This window comes from Protopterus annectens, chromosome 9.part0, assembly GCF_019279795.1.
Source record: "Protopterus annectens isolate FY-2018-M chromosome 9.part0, PAN1.0, whole genome shotgun sequence".
Lineage (NCBI taxonomy): Eukaryota > Metazoa > Chordata > Ceratodontiformes > Protopteridae > Protopterus > Protopterus annectens.
In genome coordinates this window covers 1,708,066,669-1,708,083,713 of record NC_056743.1, presented here as the reverse complement: position 1 = coordinate 1,708,083,713, position 17,045 = coordinate 1,708,066,669, and the positions used below count along the sequence as shown (strand labels likewise).

The window sequence follows — 17,045 nt, the reverse complement described above, 5'->3', positions numbered from 1 at the left end:
GAAAGGGATGAATGTTCCAATTCCCACTGTACCGTGATCTCTAGTCCTTCCATCGAGTTCACATCACCAAATGCACAATGGCATTCGCGGATATGAACTATCGATAGTCGGCAAAACAGCAATTTACAATCTGCCATCAGATACCCTGTCTGCAGAGAATCTGCGTTTAGGATTTTGACAGTAAACTTGCCTGAAAGATACAATATAAACAAGTATGGGTCTAGGACACAGCCTGGTGAGACAACCTAACTGTAACCAAGAATTTCACCTGTCCAATTGGTGTATGACACTTATGTCCTATCTGTAAGCCATGGACCTATCCATCTTATCACGAGTACATCAATTCTAGTTATTCTAATTTATTGACCACTGCTGTGTGTATGACCCTGTCAAATGCGGACATTAAATCAATACAAATTACATCACAGCACAATTGTTCATTCATAGTATTATACTGTTACAGAACTTCATGTTACAGGCGGTAACAGATCTGTTTTCATTATATGCATGCCGATATATGTTTCTCAAGTCCCAGCCTTTTCAATTCTGACAATAACTTATCCAGCATTACCTTCTCCATTATTTTTCCACAACATGGAGGTAGACATAAGGGTCTGCATGACTCTGGGTACGCCCTACTCCCATTTCTCTTAAAGACAGGTTTAACAAGCGCATGTCTCCAATCTTGAGGAATCGCGCCATATTTATACAACTTAGTAAATAAATAGTTTCTGCTGAAATATTCTCAAGTCATTAGTACTAATTCCGTCTCCTCCCTGTGCTTTGTTTGGATCCAATAAACCAAAAAACGAGCTTAAAGAAGCGGCTCACTCGAAGTTATTTGATGAAATTATTGTTTAATAATGTTAGCACATGCTTTCGGAGAGCTCTATGTCCCTCCGTCAGACACAAAGATAGAAGTGTGATTAAATGGGTATATTTTATACACTCAAATTCAATTAAATGGGTATATTTTATACACTCAAATTCAATTAATTAATTATGCTAAACAGATACAACTACACAAACTTACACACTAAACCGGAAGCAACTGCAAGTACACCATGTACCACAACTACTAAAATCAATCGTATAATCTGTAATACCTTTTAAACAATCAATAATTTATAATTTAAGTAATTTCAAAACAAAATATATAATTATACATTAAAAAAAAAATATATATATATATATATATATATATATATATATATATATATATATAAACTATTTTTTTTTTTTTGTTTACTAAAAATATACATATATGAATAAGACTTCATTTAAAACATGCATTAAAATTCTTTTAAAACCCCAATCACCTTTTTAAGGCAAGGTTTTTTTTAACACACAACTAATAGACAAATGATCGTTCAAACCAGGAAAAATATATGAAGCAGTACGAATTTGCCAAAAATGTTCATCCACTTCTAACTTATTCTGCCAAGGACCACCCCTAATATCGAAATTGATTTTCTTAAGGACCATAAATTTAAAATGATGGTCTGGAAAATGCCTTGCCAGGGCATTATTAAGATCAAGCCCATTTACAGCATAAACATGTTCATAGATGCGCTGCTTCACTTTCCTTTCGGTCTTACCAATATAAAAAGCAGCACATTTTTGGCAAACAGGTCTTACCAATATAAAAAGCAGCACATTTTTGGCAAACAGCGGCATACACAACACTTCTAGTTTCACAGTTGTATTTACCTGTCACATTATACATTTGGTCTCTTAATTTAACTTTAGGGTCTGTACACACGTACCTACACTGCTTACATGCTCCACATTTACTCATCCCGGGGTCCCTGTGACCGCTGGGTTTAAGCTTACTCTCCAAAACTGCCTTCAAGTTATAACCTCTCTTAAATATCATTTTTGGACCGTCACCTAACTGTCCAAACAGAAAAGGGTCTTCAGCAATAAGAGCCCAATTCTTATGGACAATGTTCCTAATCTTACTGTGGTTCAAAATAAATGTACACAAAAAACTAGTACCAAAAACATCCCCAATATTATTGTTGGTCTGGGTCTTATTAGCCACAAACCCTTCACCTGGAGGAAGATTGCAAAAGCCAGACAGAATTGGTTTATAAAAAACAGACTGTCTTTTACGAATAACTTCAAATGTTATTTCTGAAACAAACCAAAAAGGATATCCCCTATGGAGAAACATAGTGCTCAAATGTTCACATTCATCCAAAAAATCATCCTCATCAGATATCATCCTAGCCGCCCTAACCATCTGCCCTTTCACGACAGCTTTCTTTTGGTGGTTAGGGTGGCAACTTGTAAAATGAAGAAACGAGTTAGAGTAAGTAGGTTTTCTATAGATAACACTCATATTTTGAAGCAGAAAGATCCTTAATCAATAAAATGTCTAAATAGTTAATACTAAATTCTTGTAGATTGTAAGTAAACTCCAAAAAATTTGGCATACTAGAAATACTATCCATAAACAATGGGACCTGAGATGGTGGTGCTTTCCAAATTAGGAACATGTCATCCTGGTACCTAGTGTACCAGGTGACACATTCATCAAACAATACATTGGGAAACAGAAGAGTCTTTTCCCAATGAACCAACACACAATTGGCAAAGCTCGCACCACACGGCGAACCCATTGCTACCCCTGATTTCTGTAAATATATGTTACCATCAAATAGCATGAAATTGGAGTTTAGCACAATTTATAGTATTGTTTCTACCACATAAGTAGTGTTATCGTCCTTCTTATTCCTTAAAAAAAAATCACCAACCCATTGGATACCCAAATCCTGAGGAATTACGGTGTATAAATCTTTGATGTCTATAGTCAGAAACCACCATTTTATGGAATTTTACCGATGTCCTGAAGAAAACACCAGGAGTCCTTGCAAATCTGGGACTCTTGTTCTAACAAGGGTTTAAGAATAGTGTCGACAAACTTTGCACAAGCATACGTGATCGAACCTCGGCCATCTACAATAGGCCGAAAGGGGGGGGGTCATGAATGGATTTTTGGTATGCCGAAAAGGACAGGTAACTTAGGGGCTAACATCGTCAAGTAGTGATACACATCTATATCAATAGACCTCTCCAAAAACAGATCCTCGACAGTACTTCTTATTTCAGAATAAACTGTGTTAACCTCATTAACTGTCACCAATGTATAAAAATCAGTGTTCAACTGTTTTAACATCTTTTCAACATACAAAAAATAATCCATAAAAACCAGACCACCCCCTTATCAGGCTTCATAACTCTTATGCTGCAATCCTGCAGCATAGTAATAAAATCCCGCTGGGACTTAGTGATGTTAAAGCCTTGTTTGTCTGAATGCAAATTGTTCGTCGATAGTGCCTTAAAATCATACTCACACATTTTTTCAAACAGACAAAGAGAATCTTGTAAAGGGGGTTATAAGTACTAAGAGTTTTAAATTTACTGTCCGTTTTACTTTTGTCACCCATTAAAGAACTTAAATTTAATTTTCTTACAAAAAGTTTAAGATCAACAATTGTCTTAACTAGATCAAAATGGCAATCTGGTACAAAAGAAAGACCTCTTGAAAAAAACTCCACCATATCTAAATCAATAGCAAAAGAAGTGTAATTATATATTTTAAAGTCGCCCTTTGAGTCAGAAATAATCTGAGGATCATAGAAGTGATTCGTCATCTCTTCCTCGTTTTTTGGTTGGTTTTTAAGTTTTGGAGTTTTTCTTTGTTTGGATCCATTTTGCATATTTCTTTTTCAATATAATCTAATTTAATGCCAGTATCTGGGAATACCTGATGTCACTAGGACAATGTATTGCCCCTTTTGTGCAGCCAAGCTGCTTTGGATAAGATTTTGCAACTACATCTATTATCAGGTCTGTCTCAAAATAAATTTTAGAATCTACACACAGTTTATCAATTTGTATGTCTTTATTCCTTCCACATCTTATAAAATGTTGCCCTATTACGCTCAATATCTTTATATCAATGTTCTTCAATATTTTTATCGTGATCTTGTCACACACTAAGCTCAATTTGTTTGTCCAGCTTATTTCAGTTTGTCAAAGTTGTAGTTCAACCTCTCTTCCATTTCTTATATTTTCTGTCTCTTTTTAACCAATTATCTTTTTTTTATGGAAATATATCCCCCGATGTTGCATATCTAGATCCTGATGTTAAACATTTTTTGATATTGTGCACTAAAACAATTTCTCTTTCAAAACTTTTCAAATTTCTTCTGCATTTTTTTTACACTGAACGCATCACTCCAATTAGTTTTACACAGAGACTGTTTTGCTTCCATACAATCTGTAACTAATCTTCTACGCATTGGTTTAGATTTCAGTTTGAAGAACTATCTAGCAACAAATTAACTTTTAGAACCCCCTAAATCACTCCACATCAAAAGTGGTAACTTGACAAGAAATAACAGTACTTTCTTTAGGAACACAAACAATGTCTAGTATGATCTGTTCCTTTGCATCTTTTTTTTTTAACAATCAGAAGCAACTGTTTGTTAACATATGTTAATAACTTTTGTTACTAATGTCATTGAATCCCATTACTCCAGTCTGTTTCTGGTAAATTCTCACCCACTATTAACTCATGCTTCTTCTTCAGTGTTTCATGCAAAGAAGTGTATGAATTCCTCCAGGTCATCAGCACTTGACTTTAGTGGTCTACACACTCCAACAATTGTTACATGTGTGACTGTGGCAATAAAGACAACCTGGGAGCAATCCTATAATATTGGTGTCATCACTGAACATGTAACAACTGCAGGTCTCATAACTGTCTTTAATCCCTGTAACACCTCCTCAACTGATTTTTGTTATAATGCCTGTTACAGTAAAAACATTTACACACTGACAGAATTGGTTTCCAGTCATTGTTCTTTAACCATGCCTCGCAAATAATATCAATCTTCTGGGAATGTAGCAAAAGAAAACTTCATTATTAACTGTCCTAGCATTAACAACCAGAGATGAATCAATCATTGTTATCTGTGAACTTTTACATTTTCAATCTGGCAAAAAAAAAAATCATCTTCTTTCGGCTGTTCCCATTAGGGGTCGCCACAGCAGATCATCTGTTTCCATTTCTTCCTGTCCTCTGCATCATGCTCTTTCACACCAACCACCTGCATGTCCTCTCTCGCCACATCCATAAACCTCATCTTAGGCCTTCCTCTTTTCCTCTTACCTGGCAGCTCCATCATTAGCATCCTTTTCCCAATATACCCAGCATCCCTCCTCAGCACATATCCAAACCAACGCAATCTCGCCTCTCTTGCTTTGTCTCCAAACTGTCCAACCTGAGCTGACCCTCTAATATACCGATTCTTAATCCTGTCCATCCTAGTCACACTCAGTGCAAATCATAACATCTTTAACTCTGCCATATCCAGCTCTGACTCCTGCCTTTTCGACAATGCTACCGCAAAAAAAAAAAATAATAAATAAACAAACCCTGGGTTAGTCAAACATTGTAAAATATCTGCTGCAAGAATTCTCTTCCCTGATCTTGACAAATTCTCATCACCCTGTTTGAACACGTGTGCTCAAAATTACACCTGGATACTCTAGACATTTTCATTTTTTTTTTTTTTTTTAAACAGGTTATTTTTAATGTAGGTATTTACCTAAAAAATATTTTCATTCATGGTGACCTGACTCTTCTTTCTTTGTGTGATTTGTGAAACATATGTTCCAACACCTGTACAAACTAGATTATCTAAGAGTGCTGTAAGCTCCCTACTAATAGTCACAGCGTCCTCACGTGTGCTCAAAATTACACCTGGATACTCTAAAAATAACCTGTTTAAAAAATGTCTAATGTAGGTATTTACCTAAAAAATATTTTCATTCATGGTGACCTGACTCTTCTTTCTTTGTGTGATTTGTGAAACATATGTTCCAACACCTGTACAAACTAGATTATCTAAGAGTGCTGTAAGCTCCCTACTAATGGTCACAGCGTCCTTGTGGATGAGATAATTTCTACAGAAGTAAATAAAAACAGATCCATTCTTCCTTACACTAAGACATTCTTAGCCTCATCTCACACCCTCTATTTTTGTTCCTGTCAGACATAAGATTTACAAAGATAGTGAACATCCAAATAGTGTTAAGTATTAGTTGTTCTAATAATTGAATCTCCAATTACAATACCTTTTCTGACAAGATCTGAAGAATCTTCAACTTCTAATTCAGTAATTCTATCAATTGTTACAAAGGAATGATCTTCATCACCATTAGTCTTATTAATTCAACTGTTTTCCTTACATATTACATTTGCAAGTGCAAGCATACAATTCTCAACCAGCTGGCTTTGTACATCCACAGCATGAGCCATGTTGTCAAATTCTTTTTTCTTACAGTAATGTTCTTCAATCCTTCCACGTTCAACTTTGACTTCTTCATTTTCACCTGTCACTTGCCTTTTTCCTCTACCTTCTCTTTTAGAAAAATGCTGCTTTTTTATAGGCCAAAGGTTTTCTGGTCATTCCCTGTAACCTGTGCGTGTAATAAAACAGTGTCCTTTTTAGTATGTATTATTTTACTTTACATACATTTATCAGTTTCTTTTTCTACCTTACTATTTGTTGCAAACTTTTTCCTTGCCTTTTTTCCCCTCTAAATGCTCTGAATCCTCAGACTGATGAATGCTAGTATTCAGAATTCCAGAGTTGTCAGGGGCATTGTCTTGTTTCACAGGTGGTGAGTGAATTTTACATATAGACACATCCTTTCTTAAATTTGTTATATTTGCTCTTTGCTTAACATTATTTATCCCACCAGTCCAGCTATTAATATATGTAACAATTCTAAAAGTCATGCCAGTTGCTCAAGTGCACTTGTCAGTAAGTCTATATTTTCTTCTAATAATGGTAAGCAAATCATCCAACTTTTGATACGAGGAACACAGACCACCAGTGTTGCCATCAGAAATTACCTTTAAAAATACCTGGCATTTGTTACACTGTACAAGATCAAAGAATGTGTCCTCAGTTTAGAAGAAAATGACTTAAGGGAAGAGTTGCTTAAATTAGTAGAGCTGGATAGACATATCAAGATCAATGAAAGAAATAGATTACAGAAAGTCAATAAAACCCAAATTGTAAGAAGTTTGGTAAAATAAATGAACACCGTAATAAGGCCCATTCATAGAAACTCATGCAATATAACAAAAGTAAATAGTATATACAGTATTACTGTGCACCTAAATTAATAAAGTTGCACCCCAAAAATATAGGGCAGTAAGGGGAAGGAGGGGGAGAAATCAAATACAGTACCATTATGGTAGCATCGAATAGAGAAAACTATAAAGCAATTAAGACAAGAAGTGTCACTGTTGGAAGACTATAGAAGAGGGAACAAATCAACAAAAATACTCAAAGACAAATGTGATAAAAGCAATGCTCAGTATCAGAACAAATCAGGATCTCTATTGCAAATAATAAAGATATTGGAATAGGCAGAAAAACTTAGATATGCAGACAAATATAAAGAAAAAGCACAAAATAAGAAATGTATTAATGACCCAAAAAAGTTTTAAGGAGAATTGGGGAAACAAGGCAAAAAGAAGTGAACCACCACTGAAAAGAGACACATTTTGGAGAAATAGCCATGAAGATCCTGTGGAACACAAGATGCTAAATGGATAGAAAAAGTAAAAAATACAGAAGAAGAAGTTCAAATGTACAGGATATGAAATGGGATGAAGTAACGGCCAGAGAAATTGAAACAAAATTAAGAAAAGCTCCTAATTAGAAAACTACAGGCCCAGATGCAGTACCTAACTTCTGGCTAAAAGTACCAACAACTTTACATGAATATTTAGCTATGAGCAAGAACTATTTATACGCGCACCATGAACAGACACCAACCTGATTAACAGGAAATCCAATACCTGTCTTAAGAGCAAACCTGCAAGCTATCCTAAAAACTGTAGAACAATAACCTACCTCTATCAATTTCCAACATTGTCTTTCCTGAATACTAGTTATCAAGGTGGATACTTCTATTCATCTTCCTTTCTGTGCTGTTTGTAAATTTTTTATACTTAAGATGACTAACTCTAGATTTTTAATGTCATGTAGCAATTATTTTTTGTATTATGTCTTCTGTATTGTATATGTTTTTAATATGTATTATACACCTGTCTTGCAACTTGGAGCTTTTCTCCCCGGGCCTCTACTGAAAATGGACAAGTATCCAGTTGGACTAGCCCGGTTAACAAATGTAAAATAAATAACTTGCCTTCTGACAATGCATAAACTATACAATGGAACTGATGCTAATAGAACTTATAGTCATTTAGAAGAAAAATCGATCATGGCAATAGAACAAAAGGGAACAAAAGAAAGTCATATGGAATAAAGGATCGTCTGTTAAAGACATAATGAAGAACTGTTTAAAGGGGAAGAATTTAAGTATGGTATTGATAGACTACAAAAAAGCATTTGAAAGCATCCCACATTCATGGATAAAGAGTACTTACAAATGTAGAACATACACCCTACACCGATCGATTACATTGTAGTGACCATGAAACAGTGGCAAACCACTCTGCAGTTAAACCATGATAAAGGACAAATTATTATTACAAGGATAACAATTCAAATGGGGATATTCCAAGGCAACTGTCACCACTGTTCTTTTGTCTTTTCCTTAATCCATTAAGCGGTCTACTGTTAACAGATTATGTCATGGCTACAACCTGGCTCCCAGAAAACAGAAAAGTGTAAAGATTTATCTTTTTTGTGGATGATTTAAAGCTATATACATCAGATGAGGAACTGAAAGCACAACTACAAGTGCTCAAAATTTTCTCAGATTAGATATAAGAATGCAATTTGGTCTTGATAAATGTGCAAAACCAACCTTTAAATCGGGAAACTGCAACATCAATAAAATATCAGTCTGGGACAGGAATGCGATGTAAAAGAACTCGAGTAAGAGGGGTTGTATAGACATTTGGGAACTGATGAAGGATCATCAATAAAATATTAACAAATATGAATAAAACTTAGTAAGAATAGTTTAAAAGATTAAAATTAATACTGAAAACAGCTTTGACATCTAGGAAGAAAGTTCAGGCAATAAACCAATTTGCTCTTCCTGTCCTAACTTACAGTTTTGGAGTGATTGACTGGCCTCCAAACTTACTGGATCAGCTTGACAGGAAAACAAGAAAAACGCTTCATGCTTAAGAAATGATTTATAAAAATTAGTGTATATCAAGATTGTCGGCCACAGTGGTGCAGTGGGTTCTTCGGTTTGATTCTCGGCTGGAGTGCCTTCTGTGCGGAATCTGCATGCACCCCCCCCCCCCCCCGTGGTCAAGTGAGTTTTAGACACATGCAGTAGGTGCATGTGCCTGTGAAGGTTGAGTGCCGGCTGGGCAACTCTACACCGTAAAAACTCCACTGCCAATCAATCTGCGGACCGGTGATCCACTGTGGCAACCCCTAACAGGAGAAGCCAAAAGACAATGCTAGTGTATACCAAGATTATATATTCTCCATTCTGAAGGAGGTACAGGCCTCCTTGAAATTGATTACATGTACAGATCTGCAATCGTAAAACTGCATACACATCTGCTGACCTCAAGATCCAAATGTAATGAAAGTTTTAAAACATGAGGAGAATAAGTCTAAGATGACTTCCTTGCTTAGTTTAGCAGAAGCATATCAGTGTCAAGCGAGAACGGAAATCAAAACAGAAAGATAAAAATCAGGCAGCAACTGAATGTGCCAAAAATCAAAAGAAAGAATATAAGGTGAAGAGTTCAATGAGAAAGCAAGAAATTTGGAAAATGAATAAATATAGCTGCAAGTACAGAAAACTCTTGTAACAATCTCATGTCAACCAGGAATGAATGCAAGAATGGTTAAAGGAAAGGTGAATTTAAACCAAAAGTCAAAAAGTTAATATTGGTGGCCTAGGGTAGTGAACTACATACACGTTAGTTCACAAAGTCCATTGAACATGTAGAACAAACAGACAAATATAGGTTTTGTAGTAAAACAGAAAACAGTCGCACATCTTGTTGCTGGATGTGATACACGAATGGCAGAAGACTGTATACTGAAAGGCATAATAATGTGGCAAGACTGCTGCACTGGGGATTGTGCAAAAACTGTAACACTGAATTAGCTGAGAAGCATTGGAAACATAAGTCACAAAGCATTATAGAAAATGATGAAGTTTATGTTACATGGGATCACCCATTACCAAAAGTTCAAAAAACAGATGCAAGAAAACCAAACAGTAGTCCATGAAAATAAGACGGATGTAACACTGATCATTGAAATTGCTAGACCCAGTGACTACAGTGTTTTTCATACTGAGAATTACAGTCATAAAAATACCAGTATTTACAGGCAGAAACAAGGGCAAAGTAGAAGGATACCTAGACAGTTCCAATAGTAGTAGAAGTAATGTGTGTTACAACCATACTTAGACATATTATTGACACATGCAACTCAATATGAACTGCAGAAGTCAATTCTGGGCAAATTGAGGGTGCTGTGAAGAGCACTTGTGGCGAACATCACATATTAAAGCAATACTAATTTCATGAACTTTAATCATACTTTGACTTAGGAATGGGGTCCACTCCCATCATGGTATTAGATATTAGGAATCCACATTCAGCTGCAAATTAATTAAAAATTCTAAAAGAAGAGAATAATCAAATTTTGTTACTACAAAATTCAGAGAGAACTTAACACACAGATGATATACAACTAAATAAAGTACAGTAAAGTAGTTGCTCTAACAGTACAAGTTCTGAAATTCAGACAAAGGCTGTAATTCCTTTACATTGCACTCAAATGAGCACATCAGCTTCTGCTCACTATAAATCACAGTAACATTACTTTTTAACAATAAAGATAAATAAATCACAAACCAAAACAAGATTGTTTAGATAAGGTCTAGACTGTCCTCTCTGCAGTCTGTGTGACTTTATAGTTGACTAGGTCCCTTTGAGTGGCTAGAGTTTACCTGTCCAAAATGTATCCCCTTCTAACAAATTAAAGGTAGAACAACAAAATATAAATCTAAGTAAATCGTCTTATCTACAAATTAGCTTTTCTTTCCTACAAACAGTGAAAAACAGCGGTAAGAAATAAAATATCAATTCAAATAAAACTTCTCTTATCAGGCAACTCCACAGTCAACACAAACCAAGACAGGACTGTTTAGATAAGCTCTGGATAATGGGGGACAAAAAGCCCCAAACCAGGGATGGTTTTAAAATATCACTGATTGACTTAAAAAGTTAACAATAGGTTTTCCATCAACATGCATTTTCTAAATACTTAGTACGAAACTCTAATGATAGATATCATGGACTAACTAGTGATATTTACGTTAGCATTCACATCGTGCAATGGAGTTTCTACCAACGCTGTCCCACTCCTTTATCCTGACAGATTAAACAACAGCAAGGGGCTAGCCCTGCCCCCCCGTAAGGCTACAAGTAACTTAAAATTATGCAAAGCAAGAGGTCGGGGGGGGGGGGTAGCCCTCTTGATTGATGTCAATTATGCCTGCCCACTGCTTGTCACTTCAGAGTACACAGCTATTAATTATGACCACTCACTGCCTACGTGACTAGGAGAAGGTGAGCTTCCACGTAAAGTTTTGCAGACAGAATACTCAGTGACTTACCAGAAAAATCAAACAAGTTTGAGGGACAGGTAAAAAAATGTGAAACAGAATCAAGTGTATAATGCACATATATTCCAAGGACAGGGTTTGCTACTGTACATCCATCATACTACAAGAACACACTCAACCAGAGGCTAGGTTGTTGTTGTGTCTTTCGGTTTTTCCCGGTTAGGGGTCGCCACTGCGGAACTCCAATCCGCTAATGATTGGCAGTACATTTTTACGTGCTGAGTTGACATAATCATAACCTCTCAAATGTCGCTGGTTTTGGCTCATAATGTTGTTTTGCCCCTAATAAATGTGGTGATGTTGTGAGAAAAGGTTGTGGCTCACGGTTAATAAGTAAGGGTTATATAATGATTTTACTTTAAAAATGTATGTTACCAGTACTAATAATTTATAATTCCCCCAATTCTACAGGTAAGAGACTGAGAACTACAGGCAAAGTAAAAAGATTATTGAAGGATGCAGGGAATGTTTTTGTGCAAGTGTGACCGACTTGTGTGTTTTTGTGCACATATATTTAGTTTAATGGCATGCGAGGAGATAATTTTCTTCTGAAAGTACGTGTTTGTTAAGTCTGGTAATTGTAATTACTGGCATTATTTATTAAGCGTAATCCATTACCTTCGGTCTCCGACTTGCTACTTTCTGAATGAAAGTGGAGAGGGAACAACAGACCCTTTAGTTAAAATAATAGAAAGTTAGGAGGTATGATTCCTGCACAACTACCACAGCCTACTGCGTGAAGACAATCATCTTTGGTTCTGCAAGAGTGCATCCTCAGAAAGATAATTTACCTGGTTAGTTACATCCGATGGTAGGTTTTTGATCAAAATCTTTCTACGGTTGCGAAATTCTTTGAATGTTTTTTCCACACGACTTTTTATCTCTTCAACGTCTAACGGCGGCAATACTTCCTCAACTAAGCGCTCCACATCTTCGTCGGATCCAATATATGTTTCGAGTTTCTCTCTATTGATAGGCGTCTTTTCCAAAGGAAACATATTACTGCCTCCGTACTGTCCATCATTATTCTGGGAACCAACTCTTACCGCGTGACTTCCAGGGTAGACGTCTGGGACTGTAAAATTTGTTTCCACTTGTCCAGAATTAGCAACTGTGGAATTAAATGACCTGGCCGCCGCCATTTTGGAATGAAAACCGGAAGACAAGAGGGCAGCAGTAACCAACACACCAATTGGTGGAAGAATCGTACGTAGAGAGGGAAAACTATCGATAGCGATGATTGGTTAAAAGTTTTCTCGGGCTCTCTACTTAATTTTTAGTGTAGTAAACAGTCTAAAAGTGTGTGTGTATTACATTGTAGGAAATATTTGCAGAATATGGTTCTCGAATTGTTGCTGTTGAAGTGACACGCTGACACTATGTGTAAAAATAGGGGAAAAGTTGTGGTTGGCTGGATGTCTTCATTTATTTGTTGCACCGCCGAGCATTTTTCGTAGTAACACTGACTTTTGACAGCTCATTAGTTGGTAAAGTGTCTAATATACTTATGTACAAGTATGCTCCAAAACCTGTTATAAACACTTGTAGTTGATAGACGCAGTCGTGTCTTTTGACACTAATACTCCCCATTATTAGAATAAAAGCCACATTTGGAAGCTCGGAGCAAATTAGGCTACACTGTATTGTTTCATTTATTGATCGGATAAGTCATTTGGTCCGTTTTATCAACGATTCGGGGCCACAAAGAAAAAAATGAAATAAGCATAGTTACAACAGGTGAGCATAGCTCGCAACCCTTCATCTCCTAGATGTGGAACATATGTGCAAAATGTGGAATACCTACTGACAACTTCAACATGGAAGTTCGTAAAATATTTAAAGTGTGTTACTTTATTATTAAGTTATTTTATTTTCATGAATTAATATGATTCAGTATTTAACACCGGTATCATTTAAAATATTAACCCTGAGTTTGTGACAGACCCTTTCAGCGTGGAACTTTGAGGAACGCTCTATGTGATGAGGTACAGAAGAGAGGTATGCTGGTGAGGTAAACACTGTGAAACAAAGGAAGTTGTAGCATATTTACATTTTGGCAGCTTTGATTACACACATTTCAAATGCATTTATTTACAAACGTGACTTGTATGTTGAGTCATTGCTCATTAATTAATACTGCAACATTGTGACTGCACCTTAGAGTGCACAGTTCATTTAATGTTTTCATAGATACATAGGTAAGTACTAGGCTAGTTGCCCTTGCAGGCTATTTTAAGCCTAGCCAATTTTCCTTCAAAAGCGAAAATTGAACCATGTACTTTGTATTTGAAAGGTAAACACGTTAATCATTATGACAACACCTACAGTCTTGTGGCCCGGATCACTGTGTCCTGTTTTAACTACGACATCTTTTAAAAAGCCCCAATAATAAGCAACAGTAAATTCTTCAAAAACAATGGTGGGACTCTGGGGGATTGCCCGTCTCCACCACCCCTTTTTCACAGGAGAGATCTGATTTGGACAATTACGTCCTGCACGAGGGTAGGTAATTGGCAAATATCCTGATGTTTTTAGTAGAAATAATCTGACTTTTTCTGAATATTATAGAATACCATGGTTATTATATTATAGCTTAATGTGGTGTAAAAGAAAACAAACCGCCACAATTTTACAGCGAGACTATTTTTAGGGTACTTTACCATTATCGGGGCAACACGTCTAATCAGCACTTGGAATGTTAGCAAGCGGTCACGCACTGATGCCGCTGATGTGGGTACACCCTTCACTGTAATTCTAACTGAGTGTGACAGAAAACTTAATACTTTATGAGGAAGGGACCCAAATATTTTTCAAAAATATGGAGATGGTGTGAAAAAATGTACAGTTGACAGGTATGCTGATTGCTTACGGAAATGCATATAGAATATCAATAGTAATGGTAATACGCATCATTTAAGAACGCACAATAGTTAACTTTTCTCTTTTTAAAGTGGAATTTCGAGTAATATGAACTGTTGCCCCACAGGAGGTCTGTTTCTCCAAAACAAGGCACACTTCAGAGGTCTGTGAATAAGCTGAATCATATGCCTGCAACTGGCCCTATGATCTTCCCACGGAAACTCCTGGGGTCATCCTTCAGAAATCGGAGGTGTCCCAAGCTGTCTCTCTCCCTGTCACATACGATGATGGTGCGTCTATTTGATGTAGCAGTCTGATGAAGTCAAGCTCTATTGTAGCTACCGATGAAAGCACTTACTGTTTTGTGAACAAATCAGTTTTTTTGGTTTATTCTATGGGACGTACTTATTTGGTATAACACGGTTTTGTACTGTTTTAACATTGGTAGTTAACAACTTTATAAAATATATACTTTATTACTTCAGAGAAATGTTCTACACAAACAATATTTTGGAAAGTATGCTGCAGTTAACGCCTGCTAACAGTACAGTGCCTTGTTTCCTAAACATGAACGACAAAGAAGTGGCACGCCAGTGTAATACGTGTTGCCCCGATAATGGAAAAGTAATAAAATCAAACTAAGCATTTTTCATTGGTTCAGGGCTAGGTCTGCCCTGCAACATATTGTGATTGCTTTTTCTTTTTTGATTTAATAATCTTTATTGACTTATCACTTAGGACATAAGCAATCATATGCTTATATAATGGAAAATAAACTATAATGTCATATTCTCAGTTACACACATTATACATCAACAACTCACAATGACAATAAACCAGTAAAACACAAAAACGAATTCGCTGGAGTACCTTCCAAAAAGACCGTTTATTGTTACCTAATGTGTAGTTAATATAATTGAATAGGTTTTATTTTAGTATTTTTAATTAACATATGTATACGTGGTCTTTATAATTATTTTGTGAGAGTATTTTTATGTTTTGACTTCAGCTGTCAATTTTTATAATGTGTTTTATTAGGTTTCTGTGTATTTGAGGTACATAATGTCAGTGTGTATATTTCAGTACATATTGCTTTAAGGATTTAATTTGCTGAGCAATTAAAGTTTAATTGTAGTCTCAATACAATAGTATGTTAAGACAAGTTGTCTGAAGAAGTTTAGAAATTTGTCTAAACGAAAGCGCTAACAATAAACGGTCTTTTTGGAAGGTACTCCAGCGAATTCGTTTTTGTTTTACACACATTATACATCACATTTAATCTTCTATACAGTTATTGTCAATCCAATACTACATAACTCGCTCAATGCCTGCCTTTCCTTAAACCTCTTTCCAACTCCAAAACATTATTCTGCCTGATGGTTAAGGTGTTTGATTTACAAACACAAGGTGCAGGGTTTGAGTCTCACAAGGGATAATTGGCTAGGCTTAAAATGGCTCGCAAGAGCAGTTAACTTAGTACTAATCTATGAACCTATAATATATGAACCTATTGTTCCCAAATTCACATTTTTTCCATGTAATTTGTTCCTAACCTTCCCTTCCAGTCCTTTTGTCTCTGTTGCTGTATTCACTGATTCAAATGCAGTTAGTTTAGACTCAGATTTCCATTTTCTAGTAATTGCTTTTTTTGGCAGCCACCAGAATTAAACTTAGCAAGGCTTTACAGTGTCTAGACAATTTAGATCCTGTATCCCACCTCAAAAATAATTTACTTAGTTAACCAATTTGCCACCCAGTATTTCTGACAGAGTAGTTTGTATGGAATTTTTAAAGCCTGCCAACTCATTGTAGTCTCAAAAATATATTCCTAACTTTATTTATTTATTTATTTGTCTTTTATTTATTGTTTACTGGGAAGGTCCAACTGGGTAATATCCATTTTCATCTTAGGACCTGAGAGAAAAGATGCATTTGCTTATATTACATTATACTAAGTTCTAGTTAAACACATAGTAGTTATATTTCTGTTTACCTTTATATGCAAATAATAGTTACATTTCTACATTCTAAGATTTTGCAAAGGTAGAAGTTACTAATAGAAACCCCTCATGCAACTTAGTGGATTGCACAGTTGCCTTTTTCTTCCCAATCATACCTTCAACATTCGCAGTCTACCTGAGGAAAAAAATATTTGGAGTCTCTTTGGGGTATAAAATACCCAGGCAAACACTTCCAAGCAAAAATCCTTAATCTTCTACATTTTGTTGCATATTTGGGAGCCATATATTTTTCCTGCCATTGTTTCATTGTGAATTGCTTATCCAGTTTCTCTTCCCATTTTTTATAAACTCCACTGATTCCTGTGCTTATACAATATTTTGTATGCCCTACTAAGTACCCTTTTTTGACAGCAGTTTCTACTATAGATTCAACTAAAAACTGTACCAATGTTGGCCTTTTACTTATAATACCCCTGTCCCTTTCCTTTTGCTTATACTCTGATTTCAATCCTTGATAGGGAAGACAGTTGCTAGCCTGCAGTCCAAATATATTTT

The 17,045-nt window shown here is 35.8% G+C and overlaps 1 protein-coding gene across 5 annotated transcripts in view; it reads right to left on the bottom strand.

Annotated features, from left to right (window-relative positions):
* RAVER1 (ribonucleoprotein, PTB binding 1) overlaps window positions 1–12,836 on the bottom strand; it is a 2,969,353-nt gene extending 2,956,517 nt beyond the window's left edge. For all 5 annotated transcript variants that reach the window (XM_044084574.1, XM_044084577.1, XM_044084578.1 and 2 more), the window contains exon 1: window positions 12,462–12,836. In XM_044084574.1, coding sequence (XP_043940509.1) covers window positions 12,462–12,812 — 351 coding nt within the window. In that variant the 5' untranslated portion in view covers window positions 12,813–12,836. The remainder of the gene's footprint in view (window positions 1–12,461) is intronic.
* Between the last annotated feature and the right edge of the window lie 4,209 nt (window positions 12,837–17,045).